At 43.7% G+C, this 27,445-nt stretch overlaps 1 protein-coding gene across 3 annotated transcripts in view; it reads left to right on the top strand.

Annotated features, from left to right (window-relative positions):
• Positions 1-14,375: 14,375 nt before the first annotated feature.
• CD96 (CD96 molecule) overlaps positions 14,376-27,445 on the top strand; it is a 38,302-nt gene continuing 25,232 nt past the window's right edge. For 2 of the 3 annotated variants that reach the window (XM_033005327.2, XM_033005324.2), the window contains exons 1-3: positions 14,376-14,459; positions 22,406-22,643; positions 25,666-26,091. In XM_033005327.2, the coding sequence (XP_032861218.2) occupies positions 22,457-22,643; positions 25,666-26,091 (613 nt within the window). In that variant the 5' untranslated portion in view covers positions 14,376-14,459; positions 22,406-22,456. Of the gene's footprint in view, positions 14,460-17,679; positions 17,718-22,405; positions 22,644-25,665; positions 26,092-27,445 lie in introns of those variants that run through there. The other variant, XM_033005325.2, reaches the window with a different exon arrangement.

Below are 27,445 nucleotides of genomic sequence, written 5' to 3'. Positions count from 1 at the left end.
GTAGTTAAGAAGGGGAAGGAAAGGTAAGCACTAATATATCTACATGTTGTAAATTTGAATGACAACTGTAAAAAATTATTTGTATTCTGTAGGTGTGGAGAGGAGTAAAAGATAGAGAAAAAATCCCCAAACACAGGTATCTATTTTTAAGCTCTAAACATTCAAATATGTTCCTTCCAGGTTGTGTATTCTCCACTGGTTGTCCTAGAGTTTTCTATGCTCTGTTTTACAGTGCACTAAGTACATTGTGTCATATTATTTGTCTTGAGCCAAAAATCACAGATAGCTGCTCATGCACACATTTGTCAATTAAGCTGGCATGTACAAGATATAAGGATTCAAAAGAGAAAATCAAATAAGGGATGGGAAAGGGAAGGAGACTTCAGCACTTATGAAGTATAAGAAAAACTTCTTTTTAAAAATGTCATTAAATGTTAGCAAAAGATTCATGAGACATTTCAAATGAATGTTTGAATAATTCAAGTAATTTAAAGATGACCAAAGTAATTGAGAAATTCAGTTTTTAGTTTAATCTTACAAATGAAAATATTTGAACAACAGAATGTTACTTTTCAATATGTAAAAAATGAAATTATTATATACCCCTTTAAGATCCAGGTTCTAATTTTTAAAATCATGCTAAATGTAGAGTTTTCTTTACATTAAGTTAAATTAGTTCCTTTTCCCCACACATTTGTGGATAATCACTGTTTTCGAGACTTCACCAGCTAGCAAAAAAGTGGGCTGGCCCAGCCCCAGTTCCAACACCTCGTAGACCAAATCCAACTGGAGTATGACACCAGTCATGGTGGAGCAAACCTATAGCTCCTCACTTGTGCTGGTGACACCTTGCCACTGTGAAATGAACCTGAAAACACTGCTGAAAAACTGCTTCCTGACATACTTTTGGTTTCCTCATCTCACTGTCCCTGCAGCTCTCTTTGTCATAAACACTGTGACCAAGGGGTGTGGGGTGGCTCCTCACCAGGGCCACTTTCAGAGAAGCTTATTCTTGAGGTTTTCTTCTCTCGGGACTTTCTGCTTTTGGCACCCAGTTCTCAGATGCCCGGGAGTTTTCCCTGTCCTCAGAGCATCGCTGCTGGCACAGAGAAGAGGCCCTGGGCCCAGCTTCCTAAAGTCAAACACCACAAAAAGTACCCATGAGGAAACCCCATGAGAAGGCCCTGGGACCTGAAAACAGTGGTGTGATACCCTGCTGTATCAATCAATCCCTCGTGTACCTCCTAAATCTTTTGTTCAGTGGCAAGAAATCAAAGGTAAATAAGCAAGTAGCATAGTACATGTACAACTTGTGAGAGTAGAAGCTGAAGCTGGGACCATAAATCCAATAGCCAGGTACATTTAAAAGAGCAAAAATAGTCAGGTCCATTTGAAATAGAACTGTGTGACAATACCAATGACTCTATATATATGTCAGGAATGGCTTTTGAACATCATAAATCAATCCTCTTCGATTGTTAGGAGAGGAGGTTTGGTCAGATGTCAAGAGATACCAGATTGCAATAACTTATATAAGCATCTGCTGTGAATTCACAGGTGGAACATTTCCAGATATAAATATCAGGATAACAGAGTCATTATCTAGGCTTTCTTGTTGAAGAGGAAATATTGAAGAACTGGGGGTTTTTTGATTTGGGTTTGGTGTTGGGTTTTTTTTTTTTTTTTTTTGTCCCCAAGAAGCTGTAAAAGAGAGATCCTGCCTCTAGCACTGCAAACAGTCTGCTGTAAAGGCAGGCCTGTGTTCAAGGTTTGTGTTCAGCGCTTCAGTTGATGCTTTTGAAAAGTGAGTTTAGTTGCTATGGAGAGGGAAGTCTCCTCCCCGCTCACCATCAGCTCTCCTCTGCCAAGTAAGCAATGAGCAATATGACTTTCTTCAGCTGACCCTCATAGCATGCTTCAGCACTGTTTCTATGCACTAAAGGTATTCATTCCCATTGTTGTCATTTATCAAGAAGCAGAATACCTTGCAAGCTATGATTGCAGATCCCAAGATGAGGACACAGTGCAGGAGATTGCCAAGGCTAAATGCTGGCCTAAGACATCTCCAGAGGAGCTCCAGTTGAAGCTAGGGAACAAAACGCAATAAATTGGTTGGCTTTTCCACCATAGAGTAAAACCTACTGAAACTTTCATGTTGTAAATCCAGGTTCTGGTGCAGTAAAATGCCACTTTTTTTGAAAACAGGACTTGAAACATACTCTGTACAATCCAGAAGTAAATTAAAGTGATAACCTTTCAGTGACTTAGATTTGGCCAGTGTGAAATAAGTTTTTTGGACACAGGCACATCCCTTATAAAGGGACATGTTACTGAGTTCTCATTGTACAGGAAATTCTATTGACCCTTGCAAGCACTCCCAGAGGGATGTCATGAACTGGAGCTGGCCCGTGAGACTGTATTTACTCTGACCAGTCTTCAGAAGTTGTTCATTCAGGATTAGGTTAAAGGTATGTTATTGCTTTTCTCCTGTTTTCTTGTAGGGTAAATTAAAATTTCTTTACTTCAAAACTGTCAGTCTAATGACCCTCAACAGAATTAACGCAGCTTTTATGGGAAATATCATTTTGTTTAATTGCACCATGAGGAAAAGGGAAAAATAAAGGGGAAAACAGTATTGTAAAATTATCCCTTCAGAGATATAAATATAGCACATAGCATTTCTTAAAAAAAGGGGAAATAAAAAAAAAAAAAAAGGTGCATGCAGTTTTTCCTGATAGTAGGATTAAGACACCTCATTAAATTTGTGCAAGGGACAGTTACAGATTTTTTTGAGTGAGGCTTCAGCGTTTTCTTTAAACAAATGTTATTAAAAAAAAAAATCCTTACATGAGATGTTTCAGAAAATGACATTTTGATTGTTTTTCCCCCGATTAGGGGAAAAATGAACTTCAGGAAAGTGGTTGGAGCTGCAGCTTTCCTGCTGTGGGAGAATGCAGGGTATTTGAGACAAGTTCGGGTCAGCTGTTGAATTTACTCATTACTCAGATTTTTTACATATAGATGAGTGCTACTTCAAGTCTTAAAATTCTGACTTTTTGCCACAGCCTGTTTTTTTAACCAGTTGTTCTTTATAAAGAGATATCAGTCTATTTTAAGGCTTTGAAGCAGAAGGAGATGAGAATAAACAGGTTTTGTGTAGCTGTACAAGTTCCATACATATAAAGCATACATGTAACAAGAAAATGAAGGCAACTCGTTTCTTTTTCCAGCACTATTGCAAATAAAATGATTGTTTATCAATAAATACATAATGCACATTACAACTGCATTATAAACAGTGGGAGCTGAATGAATTTCAATTATGCAGAACAATGATATTGTGCCATCCATTATATAAATCAAATCTAGGCATAGGCCTGTAAGCTTTTGCTGCTTCACTGATTTTTATTGCCGTACAAAATGATAACTGGAAATTATATAGAACAAGGCAAATTAAGAATCTATTGGGGGGAAAATGCAATTGGAAATGAACATCCTCCTGGAAGCTACATTCATGAGCCAAATGCCTTGTGAGATTTTATCTTCCATGCACAATGTGATGATATTCCTGTGCATATATGGTTAAATTAATTTTCCCTTATCAGCATACAAATGTAGCTGGCCAAAATAGATTAGAACTGCATAATATGTTGGATCACATTTTATTTAGGTGGAGAAGAGGAAAATATTTAATTTCAGACTGGAATGGTATTGAGCAGAATAAATGATTGAGTTCAAACAAAGAGATCGTGCTTCCCAGGGTTCTTTTATTTTGTTGTGTGAATGAAATGATCTGTAAATTCATGACAAAATGATGATTTTCTCAGTTGCAGAACAGTGAAAAGAAAATAAAATCATTTCTCTGTGGTTGAACAGAGACTTCTGATCCCACTGGAGTCCAGGGTCACTCTTTGAAGGATTATTCAGTTTCCTGGGGTTTAGTCAGTCAGTTTGTGCAGTTTGAGGCTAAGGTGGGAGTCTGTGTCCTGCGGGATTGTCCTGTAAATGAACTCATCTTCTACATAACTGCAAAATGCCCATGACTGATAATAAAACCCAGCTTGGTCCATAGACAATAGGCAGTTGACTTCAAACTATCCCCGTCAAGTTGTACTATTAACCTGCCGTTTGCTAGTAGGATTATATTTGCCTTTTTTAGCAGTAATTTCAGTTCCCCTGTAACTACTCTGAGCAAGAAGCATCAGGGTCACCAGCCCAGGGCTGCCAGGCTTGTCCCTGGGCTGAACACATACAGCAGCCCCTGGGGCCCCAAGGATGCTGTCTCCTGTGCCCAGCCCCACTGAAACTCATGAAATGGAAGACCAGTTCATTGTGAGTTAGAAAAAAAAAAAAGTAGAAGGGTGGTATTTTTGTTTATTTGCTTTCTAATTCTGTTGTTTTACTTCTCCTTGTCATGTAAATGTTTCTTGAGGTTGGTGGGGGTTTACTTTTTTTTTCTTCAGCCACAATGCTATGGAGAATTATTCAGCCTTCAGCTGTTTTCTATTAAAACTTTTGAAGAGGACACCTAGCATGTGCCTGTTTCAATGACAAAAAACCCTTCAAACAAGACAGGCAAATATCTGCTGTAGAAGGAGATTTATTTTGATGACTACTTCCAGTTTCAGCCACATAGATATTTTTTAATCCAAAATTCAAACATTATTGAATTGAACTAGTGATCATTTAACCTTAAGATGAGATTTAAGTGCTTATTTTCTTATTTAATTGCTTGGTTTTGATGTTAGGTATTTCACTGTACTTCTTCAAAATACCAGAATTAATTCCTACCTGTTTCTACTCAGTCTTTAAGTAGGCAGTATTTTGTGTGCTGTGCTAAACATTTTGGCCAACATGCCCTTCTAATGGCCAGGACTCACTTCCCTCTATACACTGCGTGGTGGAAACGTCCCAGTGGCAGGCAGCATTGCCTAAATCTGATGGCACCGCTCTCATGTGCCCGAGCTTCCCACGGACCTGAGTGGAAATCTCAGCTGTTCAGGAGCTCGGGAGCTGATCTCTGTTCACAGCACCGCATCAAGATAGAAAATAGTTTCTTCAAACTGCATTTAATAGGACAGGTTTATCCTGAAAATGTCTTGAATAACTCCTATGTGACTGTTCATTACACAGTTGTTCACGGAGTACTATGGGTGAATGGAGCTTTCTGAAGAAATACACATCCTGCTATATACATAATGGAAAACAAATGCATTTTCTCTAAATGTTGTGAAGCCATCTACATGCAAGAGCATCAAAACAGTGGTAAGACATCTTTGCTGTTAAAGGGCTGACCTTGTTGATATTTGGGGAGATGGACGTTAAATGGCTTAATGAACAGAAATTATTCCTTCAGAATGTGGGATTTTGTTGAAACCACAGAGGGAGTAAATACCACTTCTCTAGAAATTGTTAGACTAGACCGTGTTTATTAAACAACAGAATAAGTTGGCTGAATAAAATGTATGAGCTAAGAATAATGAATCTGAGTTTGACCACTGTAATTTTGGTTTTAGAAGTTTTATGTATCATAATTAAAGCTGTTCGTAGCTTCTTATACTCCATACCAGAAGTCTTGTGTGCCCAACAGTGCACCCGGGTCTTATTTTTTTTAGAGTTGTATCAACTGGTTTTGTGAAAAACATTCTCTTTCCTTGTAGATCTCACTTATATCTGTAGACCACCACGTTTCTAAGAAACAGTTACACCTTCTTAATTGAGGCACATCCTATTTGGGCAACCAGATGAAATCAGAGACATTGAAATAAACAGTTAATAATGATAATTCACTGGGTTGCTGTCACATGGTTTTACCAGTAATTGCAATGTCTTTGGGTAAATTTAATAAATGAAATCTTGTTGAAATAATTGTCAAAATAAATTATTCACTTTGAGGTCTTTGTGATACAAATCAAATGTTTTAAACAGTCAGCACTTATGCTAGCAGAATTTTAAATGTCAGTTTCAATGCATAATCCCTGTATTTTAGGGAGGAAAAATAACGAAGACCACCCTTCAAGGCACCAAATATCTAGTATATAAAAGGAGACTTAATTTTAAAAATTCATAGAAAAAAATGGAAAAAAAATCCCTACTCTTCCCCCTTCCACCCCGCCCCCCCCCCTACCCCAAAGTAGAGAGTGGAAGTGGCAGCTATTGTGGTAAAACATTCCTTGGGCTGTCTGTGTTGGAGGAAATGAAAAACCATTAAACGGATAATAGAATAAAAGTGCAATGAGATGTTCAGAGAATCCATCAATAAAAGGATGGCAAGAAATTGCTAAAGACAGCCCTTTCTAAATGTAGCTTTATTGCCAGAGGATGGAAAATTGAGAGAGAATTTGCAAACAATTGAATTTATGGTAATGACATATAAGCGTATTGTACCACCAAAGCAAAGCATAGAGCAAATATAAAAGATAAAATACACCAATGTCCCATGGAAACCCGTGTGTTTCGCCTATTGTCTCTTGGTACTAGAAACTGTAATATTCTGATATTAAAATCAAATACATTGCAAAATGCATTAGGAGGCACTGACTGGGTAATACTCTGCTCTGCATCTGCTTTAAGGTGAGTTGTTGGAGTAAAAGTGATTAAAGGCAGGAGCGATGAGGAGCTTGTTCCTGTGTACCCAAGGTAGCTTTGTTTCTTAGCTTTGGTGATACATGGACAGTCTGATGCTCTCAGCTTGGCAGTTTATGGGTAAATTACTTCAGGTTAATTTGAGTCAATTTGAATCTTAATCCTGTTTGAAAATGCACTGTCACTAGGTCTATTGAACCAGCAGAGATGACTTCTGAATGACAGGCAGGAAGAAAATAATTAACTGATGGGCTCAGAGATGAAGCCTCCTAATAGCCAGATAAACTGGAAGGGGGAAAACCAGTTTCTGCCCCAGGTCACAGATATCTCTTCTGGACAAAACCCCAGACAAAGACTGACAGTGCTAAAACCCTGTGGTTGAAAAACCACAGGCACCAGGAAACCTAGTCTTTGAGACAGCTTGCGCTTGGCGGGCAGGCCAGCGTTGAGGGAGAGATGGGGAAGGCTTTCCTGTAAAGCATGTTTTGATTTTCATGTGCAAAGGAATTGCTAGCACGTTTTCAAAGAGGTGATTTATGTGTGGGGTTTTTTTGTTTTTTGTTTTTTGTTTTTTTTCCTCCATGTCCCCACCCTGCAGTGCCAGCAGCCTGTGCCAGCAGCCGTGCCTCCCTGGGTGACCGTGGGGCCTCCAGGTGTCCCTGCTCCCCCCCCATCCCTGCTGCTGCCCCCCATATAACCAATCCCACTGCAGTACTGCTGTCTGGGCCAGGGAAATGCCCCGGCTTTAAAGGCAGTCTGGGATTTTTTTTATTGTTTTGGGTTTTTTTAATATGTAGTCCCTGCTACCGTCAAGCAGAGCCAAGGAGAAGGTGCTGATGGGATTTAGCAGGATGGGATCAGGTGCTCGGTTCGACCCTTTTTTCCTCTCTTTGACACACCTTCCTGACTCCGCGTGGAGCAGCAGGGGTGGTGAGGAGCCTCTGCGTTTCGAGGCAGGCGCGTGGCTCGCAGGTTGCGGGCGGGCTGCGGAGCTGCCGCTGGCTTCAGGTGGATGGTCCTTCCCCAGTGACCGGCGCGATGTGTTTGAGTGTCTCTGGGGATAGGGCAGCGGGCACTGATGGCGTTGCCTGACGGCGCTGCTGCCTCTTGCCGTGTTGAGAGTCTGGAGATAATTCTCTGCAAAGCACTGAGGTGGTGGAGAGTTTGCTAGATTTATCTTCTTTAGATTTAGGGTTGAGAATAGTGCTTGGAAACAGAACAAATGGGAGTAAAATAACCCAGGTCCGTACATGTCATTCAGGAGCATCTGCTCTCCCTGAGATGGGCATAGGCAGAGCTGAGCCTAAGTACAGCTAAGCTGATTTTTCTATAAGTCCTCTGTAAAGACTGAACCTGCAGACAAGCTTCCCATACTAAAAAGTTCTAGCTTGGAGGAACAGAAGGAAAAAAACATCTCTGTAAAAAAAACAACAATAATAATTAAAAATCTAATTTCTAGGACTTAGTCCCCAGATCTCAATAGCAAACACCAAGGATGGAAGATGGAGAGTTTTGAAAATGGTAGAAGGTTGCTATTAGGTAACCAGCAGTGAGATACCCACTGGCTTTCAAAGCAGTATGGGACAAGGAGAGCCCAAAGAAATTAACTGCAGAAATGAAAGTAAGTTGCAGCAGCCTGTCTCAGCCTGGCGCTGCGGAGAGCAGAGCTCAAAGAACACCACTAAATGTGAACAAAAATGTGAGAGCGGGCAGCTGATGTCCCTGCTGAGGTGGTGGGACAAGCTACTACCAAGCAAAATACCTCTAAGCCAAGCCTCTGTTTTAAAGATAAAGCCTTGAATGATAATGATTTGGGCTGTGGCACAGCCTTGTGTCTCTTTCCCTGAAAACATTTCCTAAAAATCTACTTAGCATGTATTACAGTGTTGCTGTTATTAATGACTCTGCCTTTCCTGAAGTGAAATATTTCTGATTTATGGGAGATTTTTTTTTTTTGTTTTACACTGTTTCACCTGAAGCATAACAATTGCTATATCTCTGGAAAGCCCATAAATGACAGAGGCACAGCAATGTGAGTTCTGTTGAAAGATTTAAGCCTATCATTCCAAGAAGTGTAGTTGTCTTGGCAGCAAACAAGGATTTAAATACCTTTGAGACATTTGCCTTTAATTGTGGAGGAATGGCATCACCAGCTGCAAAAATGTCTAACTCTCAGAAATGTTCATCCTACTCATTAGCATCTCATTGAGGCACTGATTACAAAGACAAGGGTTGGAGGGGTATCTGTAGCATGGCTGCCTTGGCAAGGGGGGCAAGCAGAGCCGAGTGGGTTCAGCTGAGCCTGGCCTCAGGAGGTCTCTGGGACCTGCAAATAGTTTATTTCTTTGAGTAGTTAAAGGTCTGCAGTGTGGGTAATATAAAGTTACAGACAGCAGCTATCTGTATCCTATCTGAGAGGGGGAAAGTTCAAGGGTAGTACTGAACCTGATAAAGTTGGGGAGCAACTGTGGAGATATTGAGGGCTGGGATGGAGGCTAGTTGTGTCCCTTCACAGGGCACAATGATTCATAGAATGGTTTGAGTTGGAAGGGACCATAAAGATCATCTAGTTCCCACTCCCCTGCCATGGGCAGGGACACCTTCCCCCAGCCCAGGGTGCTCCCAGCCCCGTCCAGCCTGGCCTGGAACCCTTCCAGGGAGGGGGCAGCCACAGCTGCTCTGGGCACCCTGGGCCAGTGCCTCACCACCCTCACAGGGAAGAATTTCTTCCTTATAGCTAATCTAAATCTGCCCTCTGTCAGTTTAAAACTGTTACCTCTCACCCTATCACTACACTCCCTGAGAAAGAGTCCCTCCCCACCTTCCCTGCAGCCCCCTTTAAGCACTGGCAGGCCACTGTAAGGTCTCCCTGGAGCCTTCTCTTCTCCAGGCTGAACAACCCCAGCTCTCTCAGCCTGGCCTCACAGGGGAGCTGCTCCAGCCCCCTGAGCATCTTCGTGGCCTCCTTTGGACCTGCTCAAGCAGGTCCACGTCCTTCTTATGCTGGGGCCCCCAGAGCTGGACACAGCACTGCAGGTGGGGTCTCATGAGAGCGGAGTAGAGGGGGAGAATCACCTCTCTCAACCTGAGAGGGATTTGGATTCCATGACCTGGATTGTGGTCATGTTGCTTCCCCCATATTTGTCCTAGGCATCCAGGAGTTTGATGCGTCTGGTGCTTCAGGAGCTGCCTTGTAAGTACAGCAGAGCGCGTGGGGACAGGGGAAGAGGTATTTTGGTTTCAGTCAGAGCAGCTCAAGATCTGTACTCTGGTTTTCTGTGCCACCAAAGCTGTTGGGATAAAATGTATATACCTAGAAAAAAAACTTTTTTAAACATTATGTTTTCCCAGATTACTTTTTACATTAGGAGAAAATTGGGTGGTCCTGTCTATGTTTATTTGAAAAAACCCAATAGAAATTAACATGGATAAAATCTTCACAACTGTGACACCTCTCTAATTATGAATGCTTCAAACCTTGTTTGTCAGAAAGCTCTGCTGGACTTTCCAAGCACTGATACAGAGCCACGGCTGCTGCTTTCTCCCCAGGAGCTGCCTCTCCCACCAGTCACTACCAGCATGTTGGCAGTTTGACGAGCTCTGCAGAGGCTGGCTGCTTGAAATCACCACCTAGTCATAACGAGCGCGCAGCAGGCTGTCCTTGCCTCTTCTGCCTCCTCCTATTTCCCAGCTAGGAATCCTATTTACTCAGCCATCTTTAAGCACAGGTCTGATTCAGTATTGTATTTGTCATCCCCAAATTTCCTGATTCAAGTAGAAGGGCTGAAAAGTAGCAAACGCAACACTGCACCTGGTGGGGTCCAGCACTGTAAAAATGCCTGTCTAAAGGCTGGAGCAGGGCTCTCCTTTTACATAAATTAAATATGTTTTAAGTTTCTTACAGAGGGAACTGTGTGTTTCCTTGTCAATCACTGTCTTGTGCCAAGTGCTCAGCTTTCATTCTGGGTCTGTTCACCATCAGCCCTGTCTTCAATTTATTCCATATAAATTGAGATGCTGTAATTGGACTTCTCCAAGTCTGCACAGCCTCGTCCTAAAGTACCCCAAGTGTCTTATCCAGGTTTCGATTACTTCTCTGATGGACTACAGGCATCCTGCTTGTTTGTTTATTAGGCAGCTTTCTATCTCAGTTGTAGACTTAAGAAACTATATCATTTCACTTGCATAGCTCCAGTAATTAGGCTTCCTGCTTTTCTAGTTTGGCTGGTGCTACCCTAGCCTGTATAAAGAGAGCAGAAGGAAGAGGTGTAAGGAGGAAAATGTTACCACTGGTAGCAGTCAACTGTATAAGGTAAGAACCATGGTCATACATGTCAGATGATGAATCCTGTAAAGCTGGGGTGTTGAGCAGACCAAAAAGGTACTAACAGAGTGCCAGAGACCCAAAAGAGTAATAAGATAAGATAGATTACCTTTTCACAAAAACTGCTTATTGCCTTTTTCCATTGTCAACCTGTATAACATATTCACTGGGAAGATGAACTTGACTTGGGGTTGCGGATATACATCTGAATCTTCAGCAAATGGCAACATGCATATAACAGGTTGCTAAAGTACAAATATTCTGATTTTTCACCTGAAATAATACCTGAAATTAGAAAAAGACTGAGAATTTTTAGAAGCCATTTATCTCCTGGAGAAGGAAGCCTGTCTTGAATGCATTTGAAGGTGCTGCAAATTAGAAATATTTTAATCACGTGTTCCCACTGATGAGCACACATAACAGCAACAAATATTTATCCAGAGGGATGAACGCAAGAATCAGTTTTGGCCTTAAGCTGTCACTGCTCCTAGCCAGTCACATATTTCAGGGGTGGGTCTTGCTGACATGCCATCTTCCTTGCTGAGAGCATTGGGGTGTCTCCAGCTAGCTGCTTGCCAGCCCTTCCCTCCCTTCACTAGGTTTCTCCCAGTCTCTTGTCAGGCTGTGCCAAGTACATCGGCCATCGGAGCCGGTCCATCTGCCAGCCTTTCACAGGGGAACAATCTGGGGCTCTTTTTCTGGAGGTCTGCGGTACTGCCAGGATCTTGTACGACGTGATGCACTACAGGAGCCTGACAAAAGGTTAAATCAGGCACTTGCCTGGCACCGTTTTAATTACTCAATAGGACAGTGCAGGGTACTGCCTGCCAGAGCTGCTGCTCGTTTAGCCACCCTTAAATGTTGTTCAGGCAGGAAGGAGTTTTAATAAATCATTGCCGAGCAAGGAGCATGGATATAGTGCTGTGTCATAGAACAGGACATTTTTAAACTAATTTCAGTCTTTCTGGGTCACAGTTCAGATCCTTTCCTTTAAACTCCTGAAAGGGAATTCAATCTACACTTAGTGTTAAGGGTGGGGGTTTTTTCCCCTTTGGCAGAGCCTTGAATGCTTTCATTTTTCAAACAGAGAGGCTGATCCCATAACCCAGATGAGGAAGCTGCCTCATAGGCATGACATGGATCAGCAGGAGAAACTGGCCTTTATGTATAGGGTCTGAGGACCAAAAAGTATGACTTGAACACTTAGCTTCCATCCTCATGACAAGTAACTGGTTTCTGTAGTAATATTAACTATAGCCAATACAATTTTAAGGTTAAATCCTGAAAAACTCTGGAAGAAGGCAGATGAAGTTCAGTTGTTAAAAATGCAATGGGATATTATGGAAGGGCTTTCTGAGTATGATGATTGTATTGGCAGCAAAACTCCACCAGGGCTAAGTTGTCAGAGCAATTTCAGCACAAGTTTTTGGTGCCTGCTTTCCAGCTGCAAAAAATGCACATGTATTATCAAGTTTTTTCAGGCCCGGAAAACTGGGTGCTTAAAATTGACTGAGAATTAATTATGTAGTTATGGATTAAACTATACAGGCACAGAATGTTTCCTTCAACTGATTCTTCATGCAGAGAGCAGGGGCTGTGAGTGCCCATTCAGCTTTCTTGCTTGAGAGTCACCGGACACTTTGTCTGTGAAAGGTGGTGCCAGAGATGCCATATCCAGCCTTTCTCCCTGCTTCAAAGTGAGAGCGCTAGCCTTGGCGTGCAAGATAGTAGCTCTAAAAAAAACCCACAGCATCAGTGCATAATTCAGATCCCTCTTCATTACTGATATCTCTATACTGTATCTCAGGAAGGACTGTCAGGGCACGGGGTCTCAAACACCTGAAAACCAAGGGGGCCGTGAAGAGCCCTGGCATTGCTGGCTGGAAGGAAAAGTTGTTTGTATGTGGCAGCAGCCACAGATGCTCTATTTAGCTCGTCTGCAGTGGCCTGGCAGGCAGGGCAGCAGCCCTGCTTCTTAGCCTTTCTCTGGGTTTATTGCTTTGCACATGAAATTAATAAGATTTGTCATAAAAAATATGCACATTGACCATCTGTGTTAATAATTGACTTAACGAGGATCTAACCACCTCTAGCCCATCCCAGACAAGTTAATTGAGAGGATTGTGTTTATAATCTGCCTTGAGAGTCCTAATCTCCTCTTCCGGCGCTGCCAAACCACGGATTGATTGATTGATTTTGGTCTCTTGGAGCAAAATAACAACCTCCTGTGACAGACTTTGGCAGTTTCCCAAGGAGAAAGTACATGGCATGGGAAACCAGAAAAAAAAAAAAAAAAAAAAGGATAGTTCATGGTGTTTAAATGAGGGTTGATAAATCCTGCTTCCTGGAAAATGTGAACCAGTAAATGTCGAGCTCTTAGGTATGTTTCAGGTCCTATGAAAATTCTGTTGTTGTTAGCAGGGAACTTGTATTTATTTGTATAGATGTTGGATGGTGAAGTTTTTTCTGAGAATTGGTGTGAGGGGTTTAAAGAACAAAATAAAACATGAGGTCAGCCCTGCCTTTTGAGGGGTGGAAGATGAGGTCTTACAGAGGTAACTCTCCCCTAGGTCTGGGGACCTCGTCTCCAGAGGAACTGTCTGACTACTTGAGCTGCTGCATGAGGAACAGGCCAGGTGGTGGCAAAACACACTTCTGGAGGGAGAAGGGAAGGTCACCCATAAAGAAAGACTGCTGGAGACTGCCACCACAACTGAAAAATTGAAAATTTCAGGAAAACATGCTGGAGAGCTTGTCGGGAGATCTAATTCTTCATTGTGTGCCAAAGCCAGACTACCTGCACCTAAGCTATTTTTTGGTAAATATTTTTTGTAGGTAATAATTCTAAGCGCAAGATAGCTAATATACTCGCTCTGTACAATATTTTGTCCATTTTGAAACAGCAGATCACTTCCCTGAAAAAAATCCCAGTTCTTTCCTATGGGCAGCTAATGTATGATGTAGGTGCCAATCCCATAAAGCTAGGCATGTACTTTTTCTCTTCAGGAAAAGTGGGCAATCCTCCCTAGGATTCAAAGAAATTTTGCATCCAAGGTTTTCAGACATGGGCAGCATCTGCATTGGTATAATAAATATTTCTTCTGGGTGAACAGAACACATCCACAGACAGCTTCTTTACTTTTTTTTTTCATATGTGGCTTGTTAAGTGTTTCTACTGTTCAAACCACTGAGCTATATATGAATCTCTTTGAACTTACATTCCTTTCATTATCCACCTTACCCTCTTCAGCTTCCTGGGAACCAGAGCCAGTGCAAAACAGGAAGCCTGCCAGGAAAGTCCAATATCTGAGTGTGATATGAGATTACAACGCAAATCTAATAAGGATAGATTAGTTTTATTTCCCATTTAGCCACGAGCATTGCTAGTAGAACAAGATATTAAATCAGACTTCTAAAATTGTACCTGTACTCTGAGCAGCTGGTCAGCTGTACTGATCCCCAGCCCTGGTACTTTCTCTTGCATCCTGAAAGACCACAGCCAAGACTTTCCAGAAGCACTGCAAGCCAAATGCGTCTCTGATGTATTCAGGTAAATCACTGAAACGAGCCTGAAATGATTTTGATTCAGCCTCCTGCAAACAGATCTGTGGCACTTCTAAACTTGTTTTTTTTCATGCAACTCTGTGGTGGGCTTTTTCTTCCTCCTTGACAAGCTCTTTGTTGCATGGTAGCATCTGTTAGAGAAATACACCATATGAGTCTGGAATTTTAAAGGGAGAAAGGATGACTGGTAATGGCTGCAGCTGCCTTAGTTTGCATGATGTTTGCTGCTTCGGCTGCTGTGCAGCTGAGCAGGGGGTAGGGGAGGGATGTGTCCTCTGGAGAGTCTGATTCACAACAAGTCAACTTGGTTCAGTTCTGTAATGAGAGATTTTTTTTTCCTTATTTGCAATTAAAATGTCAAATAACATTAGAAGTATTTGATTTGTGCTCAGTCACAGTGCAATTCTCCTGCTTACTGACTTTAAGGAAAGTCTTGCAAGGTGCTTCCCTTTTTTTTTTTTTTTTTTTTTTAATCCCATTACAGTAACTGACTGAAATTAATTTACTGACTGAATCATTGATTTTCCAAGGGGCAGAAGGTGGCTTCAGCTTTTTGAGGAACATAAGCGGCTTCCCTTGTCTACCCAGTGGTGCTCTTTTGGGGACACACAGTCTGGAAATGACCAGGTGCCACCCATTGACTCGGGCAGTGCTCTGATTAGGCTCTTAAACCCACTGAGCCGCTGCATATTCATTTCAAAAATGGAGGCAATCATGCAAAATAGAAGTTAACTGCTCTGGTAGAGGTCTCAGATGATTTCATTGCCATTAGCAGCATTGCTAATCTTAATCAGCTGTGGAGACGTTAAAGCATAACCTCATTTCGGGGAGGAGGAAGAGAGGTGTTCAGTGGAGTGGTGCCTGTGTGTCGGCAGGTCAGGAGCAGGCTCCCGGGAGGGGTAGGTCACACGTCAGTGAAGGAAATGGTATCTAGGACAAGGAGTCAAACTGGGAGGGCTGGAGGAGGTGAGTGCTAACCTGCTCTTGGTTCACAACCAAAACTCCAGTCCAAGTGACACTTAGGGACAATTTTCATGATGTGATTATCCCTCCTCCACTTTGGACAACAAATGTGTGATTAGTGACTCTTAAATCTCCACTAGTTGGTAGGTCGTGTTGCACTGAAACAAGAAGCAGCAGTACAGGCCATTCCTAGTATTGCTTCAGGAGGTGACAGACTCAGCTAGAAACATAACACCTATTTTTTGTGGGCAGTAACTCTTACAAACCAAGTAAAACTAGAAATCTTTCTCAATTTTAGCAGTGGTTGAAAGTTTAGGAACTCATACTGAATGCTGAAAGAGGTGTTATTTGTCGAAAGCTATCTTAATTCCCCATGTTTTTCTCCAGCTACTTGGCCAAGAGTGCTCTGGGAGGAGATCGGTGTGCAGCTCACGTTGCTGAGCTAACGAGTCCTCGCAGGCTCCTTAGGGCAGGTTCACATTATGCCTTTGAGCATGGAGTGAACCAAAAGGAACCACTTCTGAAGTAGCTAAATGTTACTCTGGTATAGTCTGGAAAATGTAATTATGCAGAAATATCCCAGAAGCTTCCTATTCTCCATTTTACTTTCTAGCTACTCCTGTGCTGTATTAAATCTGTCTAACTGCGGGCTGTTAACTCTACTGAGACACCCATATTTAGGAATGCACTTGCCCTATGCTGCCCTCATATAAGGTGTGCTCAGCTCTGCACTGCCTCCTGGAAGTGACCCCCCTCTTTGTCCAGGAGCTGGATGAGGTGTCCTGCTCTGCAAGGCACCAGGCTAAAGCACCTCAGGAGTCCAAACACAAGCTCCACAGTTTCTTCTCTGCAGAGTCAGGCTCAACATGAAAAACAACCTCTGCTTTGATTTTCTCATTTGTACTTCACCGCCTTTTCTAAAGAGGCATGTAATTAGGGTATAGTGGACAATTTAATAGATGATGGATGTGATGGGAGAGAGATCTCACTTTGCCGTGGTTGTTTCTGACATGCTGATAACATGAAAGGTATTTATAGAGCTGCAAAGATACTACATGCAAACAAACTCATTAACATTGGATGTTTTCAAAGTATTCTGTCAAAAAAAAAAATTAATATCCAAGTTCTGGTTCTCAATGTCACTGTAACTTGACCTTTTATTGCTGTAAATTACTTGGTTTGGTTTTTTGTTTTTTGTTTTTTTTTTCAATAATGAAAAGGCAGCTGCTGCCCTCACTGCTACTGTATCTGAAGTTAACTTTCACACCTTTAATCTTTTCTATTTGATATTTTTCTTCAGTGGTGAATTCTAACAAGTCTGCTGTGTTGAGCTCTGGCCAGGCGGCTGTGTGTCTGCAAGAAGGTATTTGCATACAATAGTATGGAGAATTTAAATTAATCAGAGAACAAAATCCATTAGAGGTAGTCTGCACAGTAAAATGAGCTGTACAACCCATCACTTTGAATGTGAACCTAAGGTTTTTGTTTCTGATCAAGTGGTTTGTTTCTTGTCTTGATAACTCCCTCTTTCATACAGAGCTCAAGATAAAGCCCCACAAGCTGTGTTGTTGAAAAGCCCTTTCTCAGACTCCTGTTCTCTCTTGCTGGCATGATTCATGAAAGCTGCTCCAAGCATTGTCTCTGAAGCTCCTGCCAAAGTGACCAGGGGATGACATGGCCCTTCTGGGAGGCGTCAGTGGAAACCTCAACCTTGTAGTCTAACATGAGCAGATGTTTCCCAGCACTGGCAGTGGGTTATCCTTTCCTAACAAATGTCTTTTTTTTAAAGCTATGGGTGCCATTATATTTTGTTACACAGTTACTAATCTACTCAGAAACATTTTCGTAAAAAAGGTGGAAGATGAGATGTACAACTGAAAAGTCTTTAGCTGAGGCAGTGCAAAATGAGGGAAAGCACAGTTTGTGCTGTAGCTGGAAAAGGGAAAACAACCAAAGAAAGCAGGGCTGGTCTCACATGTGCCTTCCATTTAATTTTGAAAACAATGACTCTGTAGAGTCTTTAATTTTTTTTTTTTTTTTTTTTTTTAATGTCTGGCTGGCTTTCACACAGTGTTTTTTTATTGGTGTGTAGTTGTTGGGTCAACATCCTTTATATTTGTTTTGTTCATTGGTTGCACTTTTTATACTCTGCTTTTTCAGTAACTTGCACTTTGCACAATGCAATGTTCAACAGCTTACCCTGATGGACTGTAATTCAGCAGAAATGGCATTAATTGGGAGCAGAGGACTGTAGGGACCTGTGGCTGGAATGGCAGAGAAGGTGAGGGAGCTGATCTTCTTCCATTTATCCCCAAATGTACACTCTCTTTCTCTGAAACATGAACTGTAAGTTAGGCCTTCTAAGTAGAAAAGCTACACTCAGCTTTTGCAGTCCTTCTATCACAGAAACACAGAGTCGGAGATGTGCACACGGAGGAACTCAGCACCAGATCACTCCTTGTGATCCTCCTGCACTCCCAAAAGGCATCCTGTTGCCTTATCTGAAAGACTTTGTAAACACGGAGTGGTCACAATGAGATTTTTCCCACAGGCAGCAGGAAGAGGGGGCTTAAGGGCTATAGTCCTTGTCTATCCATTCATTTTAACTTGTAGTTTCAGGCAAGGCTGCTCAAAAGCAAGTTCCCTGCTTACAAAGTGAAGAAAGCAATATTTACCAGTGGGATGGGCAAAAGGCATAATTAAAGAGCCATCATCCAGCTGGATTTGTCCTCAAAATGCCCATAGGACATAATGGCAAATGAAACATTTGTAGAAAGAGCCGTCATGAATTCTGCCGGCGTTGGCAGCGGGGTTGGGGCAGGTGGTGGAGCAGCCCCGGCACCGGGGCAGGCCCAGCCCGAGCAGGGAGGCGGCCAGGGCTGAACTGTTCTTGGTTTTCTCCCACGCTCCGAGCTCTCAGTGAGGGAGTAGCGATGAAAAGTCCATTCAGATCTTTACACATCTTTCACCTGGGAAAATTGCTGTTGAGAGGGAAGCGTGTAGGCCTTGCCATGCTGCTTAAACACCCCAGCTGAAACCAGGGCTGCATTATGTCAAACACAGTGTGAGGTCGTGAGCGTGTAGCTGTGAGGGATGAGGAGGAGGAGGTGGTGGAGAAAGCAAAGACCCTTCTCTCTCCTCCCCCACGCAGAAGAGGCAGGAGAAAGGCATGAGAGCTAAGGGTGGGAAGGGGAGATGGAGGAAGCAGGGGGTTACTGAAAAAAAAAAACAGTGGGGATCCTACCTCCACCTCAGTGCCCTGTCCCCTGCCATGTTGCCCCCCTGCCTGTACCACCTAGTCATCCACCCCTCCACGAGGTGCCGTGGCCAAACTTGTCTGCCAGCTACAGAGTCATTATTACAGTTTTCAAAGCAGTTCAAAGGCAAAACACAATGACAAAGTTAGAGTTTCTGTGCCAAGCAAACCTGAAAGGTTAGTTTACTCTTTAATGAAATTCCTGCTTCAAAGTCTCCATCTCTTTTTCACTGGGGAGAAGCACTTTCTTTAAGCAATGTTTAGAGGACACCAGTCTGCAAGGGTATTCATCCTCGCCTCTGGCAGGAAGAGCTTGTGCACTAGCATTTCTGAAAAGGCTCTCTTTGTGAATAATTGAATTTGTCTCTGGAGTTCAAGATTTCTTTTTCTGTGGGACTGACTGCAGCTCTGCTTCTTCCTTAGGTGCAGCTTACTGTAATTGAGGCAGAAGAATTGTGCTGCTGTTGAGGGGTTAGTGAGCATGACGCATAATAGGGGTGACTGCCATGGAAAGAATAATTTGTAGTGTTCAAAACGCCTCCTCCAGTGGTGAACGGATCTGCAGAAAATAATTAGAGGATCCCCCACTGCCACCCCCACTCCCACCCAAGGGGAAAAAAATTAATGTTGTGTGAGGAACAGAGGCATCCCTGGGCGGCGGTCAGAGCCCCACGCTGCAGCGCACTGTCGGGGCCCCATCCTGGGCGATGCCTGGAGCCCATCAGTTCCTGCCAATGCTGCCACTGCCTGAGGCCAGCCAGGCCAGCTCCTTGTCCAGCCCAAAAGAAAATGCTGTGGTTCGCATATCCCCTGACAAAATGTGTCTCTTGCCTGGGCATAGCTTCTTTTCCTTTAAAACCTCCCAGCCTTGCAGTGGTTTCTGGGTCTCTCTGACAAGGCATGTGTAGTGTGATAGAAAAACCTGCACATCCCGACTCTGACACAAACATCCCTGCAGCTGCACCACCAAGGAAAAGCCAATTACAGATATGTCCTCCCTCCATTGAGGGGAGGGCAGTGAGGTCCACTGCCCTGGACATGTTTCAGTACCTCCTCTCATCCCCGCCATCTGTAACCTGGTGTGTAACATCCCACCATGGCACCTACCAAGCTTCCCCTGAGTAACTTTTCAGGAAAAAGGGTGGTGAGGGAGGAACCTCTCATAATAATTTGCACTGCTGTGAGTGGGACCTCGTCTCTGGTTCCCGGGAAGAGATGGCTCCCTGTCAGTAGGCTGCAATAAGTGGTGTGTCTCCAAAGTGGTTTTTGATGTTGTATGCAGAGGCAGGTCTTGGCTCTTCACACACATCAACATCAGCAGAGGCATGAATGACCATTTCAGACTTTGGGCTTAAGGTAGGAATTGGGGCAAGACACGGCTCTGAAGTGAACAAAAATCCATCCAGTTGGGAGGTTTCTTTCTTGTCTGTCTTTCATTGCTAAGCACAGCTACAAAGCTGGGTAGCTGCATTCAGCCAACACAATGCAACATGACAGCAGTATATTTTTAGGATGTTATTTTAGGAGAGGAAACAGATTCTAAGGGCAAGACATAGTGATCTAGTAAGTCAAACAAGCTGCTCAGGGATTTCTGTGGCTATTGAATATACCACATGGCACTTGGGCTGTCTTGTTGAATTGTAAGGTATGTTTCAGATCAATAAAAAGGCTCACTTGAGACTTTTTTTTTTCCCCATGTTACACAAAATGCATTCTCTCATGGTGCAAAGCTTACATGAACTGATCATCAGGAGAAGCTAAGGTAACTGCACTCATGAATGAAAGCCCAGATTCCAGATTGAAATCCAATTTTCTTGGACTCTAGTATCTGCAGATAATCTCTGGGTTCTTTGTGGTCTCTATTCTCAACTGGAAACAGAGCATGTGTCTTTAATATTTTTACTCCCTTCTGTGGCTGTCAATTACAATGGATTGAATATTGTGTTCATCCTCAACTTCAAGACTTCTTGATCCTCTGAAACAGTTCTTCCTCCGTTAGGTTTCTCAGTGACAAGCAGAGATTTCATCCTCAGATACAATTCCCTTAGCAGTAACCTGGGCATCCAGTGCATTTACCACAATCACTTTTAGTATATTTCCTTAGGTAGGGGAGCAATGCAGACAAAAAATTAACTGTGCAGCAGCATTTATCCTCCAAGAAATGTCTGGAGGCCTGACTGCAGCCTGGCCAGCCCTATTAATTGTTCCATCTGGAGACCTTAGCCTGTTTAAACATACTACCAAAAGGTTGCAGATGCACAAATTAGGGAAGTGGTACAGAAGTTGTTAGCATCTGGTAATGCATAAAATAGGGAAATGACCAGTGAGATCTCTCTTTTTTACCTTGAACTCTGTTCCTTACATGCTGGTGCTGTGGGGAGTTCTGTGGTCAGCAAAAGTAGACAGTCAAGAAGGAAATGGAAAACAGTTGGGAAGAAAATTGCAGGTGGTGGCTGCAACTGCCATGAGCGGGGCCTCGTGTCTGACTGCAGGGAAGAGACGGCTCCCTGACGGTAGGCTAAGTGGCGTGTCTCAGAAGTGGATTCTGATGTCGCATGCCGTTTTCGTAGGCCTTGTCTGAGCAGCACGGAGGTGTGCCATGAAAAAAAGGGGCCGACAGAGGCACATAGGCCCCCCCGAAATTGTTTCAGAAAGGACATGTCAGGACCCGGATCACCCAGGGATGGACCAGCCACCCGAGGGAGGGCACTGCTGGTGGAGGGAGGTGCCTGTTTAAGGGACTGTGTCATCCAGGCCTGTCCCTTTCTCTGTGCGGGCGGGTGGGCTGTGATCGGCTCTCTCCCAAAGCCCGGAGGGTGGGTTGTCCTCAGCCCCCCGAGGCAGGGAGCTGTCAGGGGCAGTCAGCCTCCTGCGCTCCCAAACACCCCTCTCACCTCAGGAAGAGCCAGGAGCTAACCTGCGTCCTCTCTGTGTACATGAGGTGTCCTGCCCCGCTCTTTTGGTTTTGAGGAAAAAAAGTGTGATAAGCAAGAACTGAAATGTTTCTTTCTGAAAAGCTGCCAACAACAGCTCTAATTTGCATAAGACTTGCCTGCAATGAGATGCTCTGCTGACAGGTGTATGCCTAGTTTATGGAAATGTAGTGTGCTTCGAGGACAGTTCGGAAGGGTTTACAGGTGACCTGCAATAAGGACAGGTCATGCAACTGGCAGGAACCGCACCCTTCTGTCTGAGGGTGCTGCCATTCCCAAAGCTACCAGCTGAACAGAGTGAGGTATGGGGCTTAGCCGCACCAAGTGGTGCTGTCATGTGGGATGCTGTAATTATTCATCCTGCAGAAAATAATTAATGGTCTTCTTTTCAAGGAAAAAAAAAATAATCTGGAAAATTTTTAATTCACTTTGCTTTAATTTAGGGGGATTGGGTTTGTTACTTTCCTGTTTTTTTTAAAGACAGGGAGTGTAAAGAGTCTGGAAATAGTATATTTGAGCTATTTTGGACTAACACGTGAAGGAAATAAACTAGGGGGGAAAAAAAAAAAGTAAGCTTTTTTTGTGCTCTGTGTACCATATATTCAACCTTAGACACCTGACAAGTTTTTGAGAAAACATAAACCAGTAAACTTCTTACTCTGAGTTTACCTGAAAAAATAAAGGAAAAAGAACAAATGGTCTTCAACATGGGCTTATGGTATAGGTAGTGATTTCAACATAAAGGTTTCACAAGATGTACTAATGTTATCGCTCTGGCAGGAAACTGAGGTTTTCGCATTTAATGAAGCGTTTCTTTGAAGTCACGCTAAAATGATGAGCGTGACTGTGCTGCACATCTGCCCGTCTGCACAGGGCAGCCCATTTCAACTTCCTTTTCCGAGACACTGCCAGGAGCAGGCCAAGAGAGCTACGTCTTTACCAAAACTTCATCAAGTGAAGATGGACAAAAGGTGGCTCTTCTCCCTCTTTTGTTTGCTGTCGGTGCCCAGCGTTGCAGGTAAGCGCCTCAGCGGGATGCCTTGACCCAGCTTGTGACGGAGGGCGGCGAGGGGCAGGGTGGCATGTGCAGGCTGGGCTTAGTGGGTCTCACGAGGGCAAGCCAAGGCTGATGGTAATGATTTTCTGTTTCCTGACAACTTTCCAATAACCCTAGATATAAAGTGCAGCTAGTAAGGAGTAAATGGCTTGTGCTGACTAGCAGATTAGTTTATTCAAAATGCCTAACCTGTTTTTACCAGAATAATCACTGAGATGAGCTCACTTGTATTTAGGACAACATGCGTTCATCTCTGATAGGCAAAAAGGACAACTGGTTTCAAAGAGCAAATAAAAAATATCTATCTCTCTCTCACACACACACACACATACCTGTGTGTGCAGAGAGAGGAAGTGTTGAAACAATTAAAGGCAGGGATAAATTGTACAGCTGCAACCCCTTAAATGGATTCTTTTCTTCCTCTTCCCCACCCAGCCCTACGTGCTGCGTTAAAGGCTTGAGAAACGAGTTTGTCATTAGGAGTAAAACTCAGAAAAGTTGAGTAGGGAGAACTGCATAACCATCAGAGGGAGTTTAAATCCAAAATGATCTGAGGGAAACCAAGCAAAAGCCTGATGCTCACAACCTCCTCCACCCACCCAAACAGGCTGACCATGCCGAATGCAGGAGTACTTATTACCATCTAGGAAGAAGGATTTTGTTGGGTATACCTTTTTCCAGTTAAGAAAGGAAGAAGTTCAAGTATTTGACTGGCATGGTAAAATGCACCTCAAAATCTGGCATAGGCTGTTCCTATTTCCTACATCAATGAGGCAAAAGGGATTTAAAAAGAAAGGAAAATATTTCATATGTGTATTCACGGAAAATAAAAGTTCTCAAGTGCAAAGAAAGAACTAGAAGCCTCAAGACATGCACATGCAGGAAAGTAATATTATTTAGGGGAAAACAGGACTGTTGGGTTTTTTTCCCTGAGGATGAAATCCTCACTGAAGTTACTCAAAGATGAAAATGGAGACCATCATGCCCTTTGTGGAGATCAGACTTTTAAATGCCTGGGAGTTATTCTATTAAATTTCAAATGGAGCACAAGTATGGGCTAATGGACAGCATTTGATTTGGAAAAATAAAGCTGGCATAAAGTGAGACTAACTGTATTGAGATGCTAACAGAATGTTAAGAACGGTTTTGCATGAAAGGGTTACAGTTAAAATAACCTACAGTGCTAGGCTATTAACAAAAACACAAATTAAAATGTTGCTTCTATATGTGCAACTTTTTCATCTTAATATAAAATATTTGAGTCATGCTTGGTAGGCATTCTTTACATGATCCTTTGACCTAACACAAAGTCAGTATAAATATGAGAGAGAACTTGCGAGGTGTCCCTTGCCTGCTAGTCTGATCTCAAGATTTCTAATTGCTTTTTACTTAACTTTTACTGATGTAAAACTTGCAGTGAAATCAGTGAGTATTTGCTATAATGAGCTCCTTGGACCGGTAAAAATAGTTTTCAGTAATTTTTCTCAAAGCACTTGTCACTCAGGCTTATTTTTATTTACCCTCTTATGTCATCCCATTTCTTGGAAATCAATTAAAAGATGAATAGAGCATGTGCAGCAATAAAAAACAGAGGTGAATTTTGGCCACATTCAGTAGCTTTGTTCTCCATGTGCCCAGTCTCTACGTGTTTATGTCACACTTCTGTGATTAGGTACCAAATCTCAGCCAGCTCTTCAGGGATGTGGGACTCTGCCCTTGTTCTTCTTCCCTGTCAAACTGGAGCTGCGGGTGTGCCAGGTCCCTGTCCTGCTCCCGGCCGAGCTGATGGAGTTTGGGGGGCACGCTGGTCCCGCTGCAGGCACCCTCGAGGCTGCCTGGCCCCTGGCAGGGCACCCCATGGCTCAGGCGTGCCGGAGCCCTGTGCCACACGGCAGAGCCGACGTCAAAGCAAAGAAATTGGTTCCTGCTTGTTTCAAGCAGAGGTGAGCAGCGTGCACTTGACACTGGGGAGGAGTCAGTGGTAGGGCTGGTGGGACTGCGGGGCAAGTTCCCAAAGCAAATTCACAGTGATGTTTTGTTACACAGGGAGGATAAAATCCAATGGAGATGGGGGAGAGGGGGTGATAAGTCCTTACCTAAGAACATCTACACAAACTCATTTTTTCTGAGGACTCACATGCCCTTTTGAAAAAGGGCTTTTTTGTGTATGGTTCTGTGGGTGTGATTGATTACCCATCTCACTGCAACTCCCCCATCCAAAACTTGTTCATCTCCTTGAGTTTGTCAGTGCCCTGCATACAGGGGCTTGGGGAGTATGTGCCTCTTGTTCATAGGAGGGAGAAAAAGAAAGAAATCATTTTTACTACATCAGCAGCAAACCCAAGAAGTACAGGCTCCCATTGAAAGCCCCTTGATTTCACTGATCCATTACTCCTTTATATGGCACACTAAGGACTGCCAACATGCTTTATTAAATTAATTGAGGAAGAAACCATACATACTGAGGCAGCTTGCTCTGACACTGAAACGGACACTTGTTTAGGCCACACAGGAGCTGTTTAATAATGTAGAGGTAAAAGAACAGCTTTCTCTGTCGAAGCAGTGAAGGCAATGACAGTGGGAAGGGGGAACGGTGCAGGGAAGAATTAGCCAGCAGGGATAACTCATTTTTTCTTGCAAAAAGATCTGGGAAATAACTGGGCACAACTTCTGCTTTTTTTATATCACTTGAAAGATTTCTATTTTTGCAGAGGCCCTCAGAGCTCCCATTTCTCTACCACCAGTGTGATGTGAGCTCCCCATCCTCTTCCAAACAAGTGCACATTTGCTCTCCTAGTTCTCTCTCCAAGGTCTGTACTGGTAGAGATCCACTTTAAAGCTCCTCGCTGGAAAACCTGTTGTTCCAGTTGTAGGGTCCTCACAGATGTCTGTGGCTAAGGCACCAAATGATGTCAAAGATGGCTTAGGAGAAAGCTTTGTTTAAACATTACTTGCACTGCAATCGGTCCCATTTGTTTTTAAGGTCACCCTGGAGACATCATTACACAAACAGAAGTGGTCCGTGTTTTGCCAGGTGCTGACGTGACCCTGGCGTGCAGCTTCCCAAAACCACACACCACCTACATAATACAGACACAGTGGTCCAAGACTGATGACAACCAGCTTACCAGAATAGCTGTTCATCACCCCGTTTATGGCACCCACTACTTCACCTTTCCTGAGGCTTCTTACAACTTTTCAGTGTCCTTCAGCACAAGGAAGTGCTGCGACTGGGATGTTACAGAGTTTTTGTGTTCCCCGGATCCAAATGCCACGTCTGAATGCAGTCTGTGGGCTCTGCATCTGAAAAACATTACCATTTCCCTTAGCGGGTGGTACGAGTGCAGTTTTGCTACATACCCGTATGGGACAAAGGCTGCAAAAATTCATCTTGTTGTCAAGGCAGAAGGTAAGTGATTATGACTGAGATGCTGCTTTTTCGTAACAGGGGTGGGGGGTGGGGGAAGGAAGTATCAGGATAGACGAACAATTCTTGGTCAGTGATGGTGACTTGTTTGGTGTTTGCAGTGGTGCCGCTGAATGCCACTTTCCACACAGTTTCCTATTTACAGGCACTCTTTAGCTGTTGTTATCAGCACATGATTAGGAAAACTTTTTTTTTTTGAGGAATATGGAGTTAGATAGGAAGGCAAAAAAAAGTGGTGAGATGGGCAGTTTCCACGTTTTTGTTTTGGAGAAACATGCTGTGGAGAAGACTGGATGGGTGGCTCAGGATACAGAGATCTGGATATTTGATCTCCAAACAATGATGTGCTGCCACTATGGGAGTGCAGCATCAGGCACCAGAAAGAGGAGACACTCTTGTCTGGTTGAGGCTGGGGGCTGGCATCTGCAGGGCGGTCTGGGTGTTAGCTCAGTGGAGGGATGTGTGTCCCCAGGGTCAAAACCAAACCGGAGCAAAGCAGGGGATTGCTCAGGACAATCGTAGGAACGGAGACTTGGCTGCTCCTACAGCCAAGAGGAAGTTGAAAAGTAGCATGACTGCTCTTAGTAAGTAACCCTCAGGGGAGAGTGTGAACTCCAGGGAGGATATTTAAATTATCTTGGCAAAGGAACAAATGAGTTTAAATAGGATGTGAGTGGATTTGACTGCAAATTAAACAACAGTGGCAACCATTAGCGAAGCAACTTTGGGAGCAGATGTTTGATGCCAGCAGTGAGGGCAAAAGTCCAAACTGCACTGAAGATGGAGCTGGGCAGGTATGCTGAGAGAGCTTGTTGTTGCGCACATGGGGGACTGGTTTTGATGGTCCCAGAAACCTCCTCCTGAGCCAGGTTCCTGTTAACAAGCCAAGAAGGATTGAAATGAATGCAAGAAACCTGGCATTGTTTCAGTTCAGAGCTGCAAGGCCACCAGGCTCACCGTGCTTGTGCCCGGGGCTGTAGATGCAGCACAGGTTCGCGGGTGGGGAGCAGGGTGGGTGCAGGTGACGTTAGGGGGAGCGGAGGTCAGCAGCGCTCTTTGGCCTGCATCGCGAGGCCAGGCTGGTGGCAGGAGGGACACCGGTCCCCGTGCCGGATCACGATGGTCCTGCAGCAGCAGGAGGCCCTGCGCAAGCCTCATGCACAGGGACGTTGAACCCAAGCTGCTGCCCCCGCTCGCTGATGGCCCCTGCACAGCACTGGCCCCAAGCAGTCTGGTGCTGCTCCCCCCAGAGGCACACACGCCCCCAGGGGCAACCCAGCAGCATTCCTGCCCTGGGGAACTTACAAAGGCAAAATTAGAGCCAGCATCTCAGCAT

The sequence above is a fragment of the Tyto alba genome, unplaced genomic scaffold (genome assembly GCF_018691265.1).
Source record: "Tyto alba isolate M040663 unplaced genomic scaffold, T.alba_DEE_v4.0 Super-Scaffold_14, whole genome shotgun sequence".
In the NCBI taxonomy this organism is placed as follows: Eukaryota; Metazoa; Chordata; class Aves; order Strigiformes; family Tytonidae; genus Tyto; species Tyto alba.
Note: the sequence above shows the minus strand (reverse complement) of the source record. Positions and strands in the feature narration are given on the sequence as shown.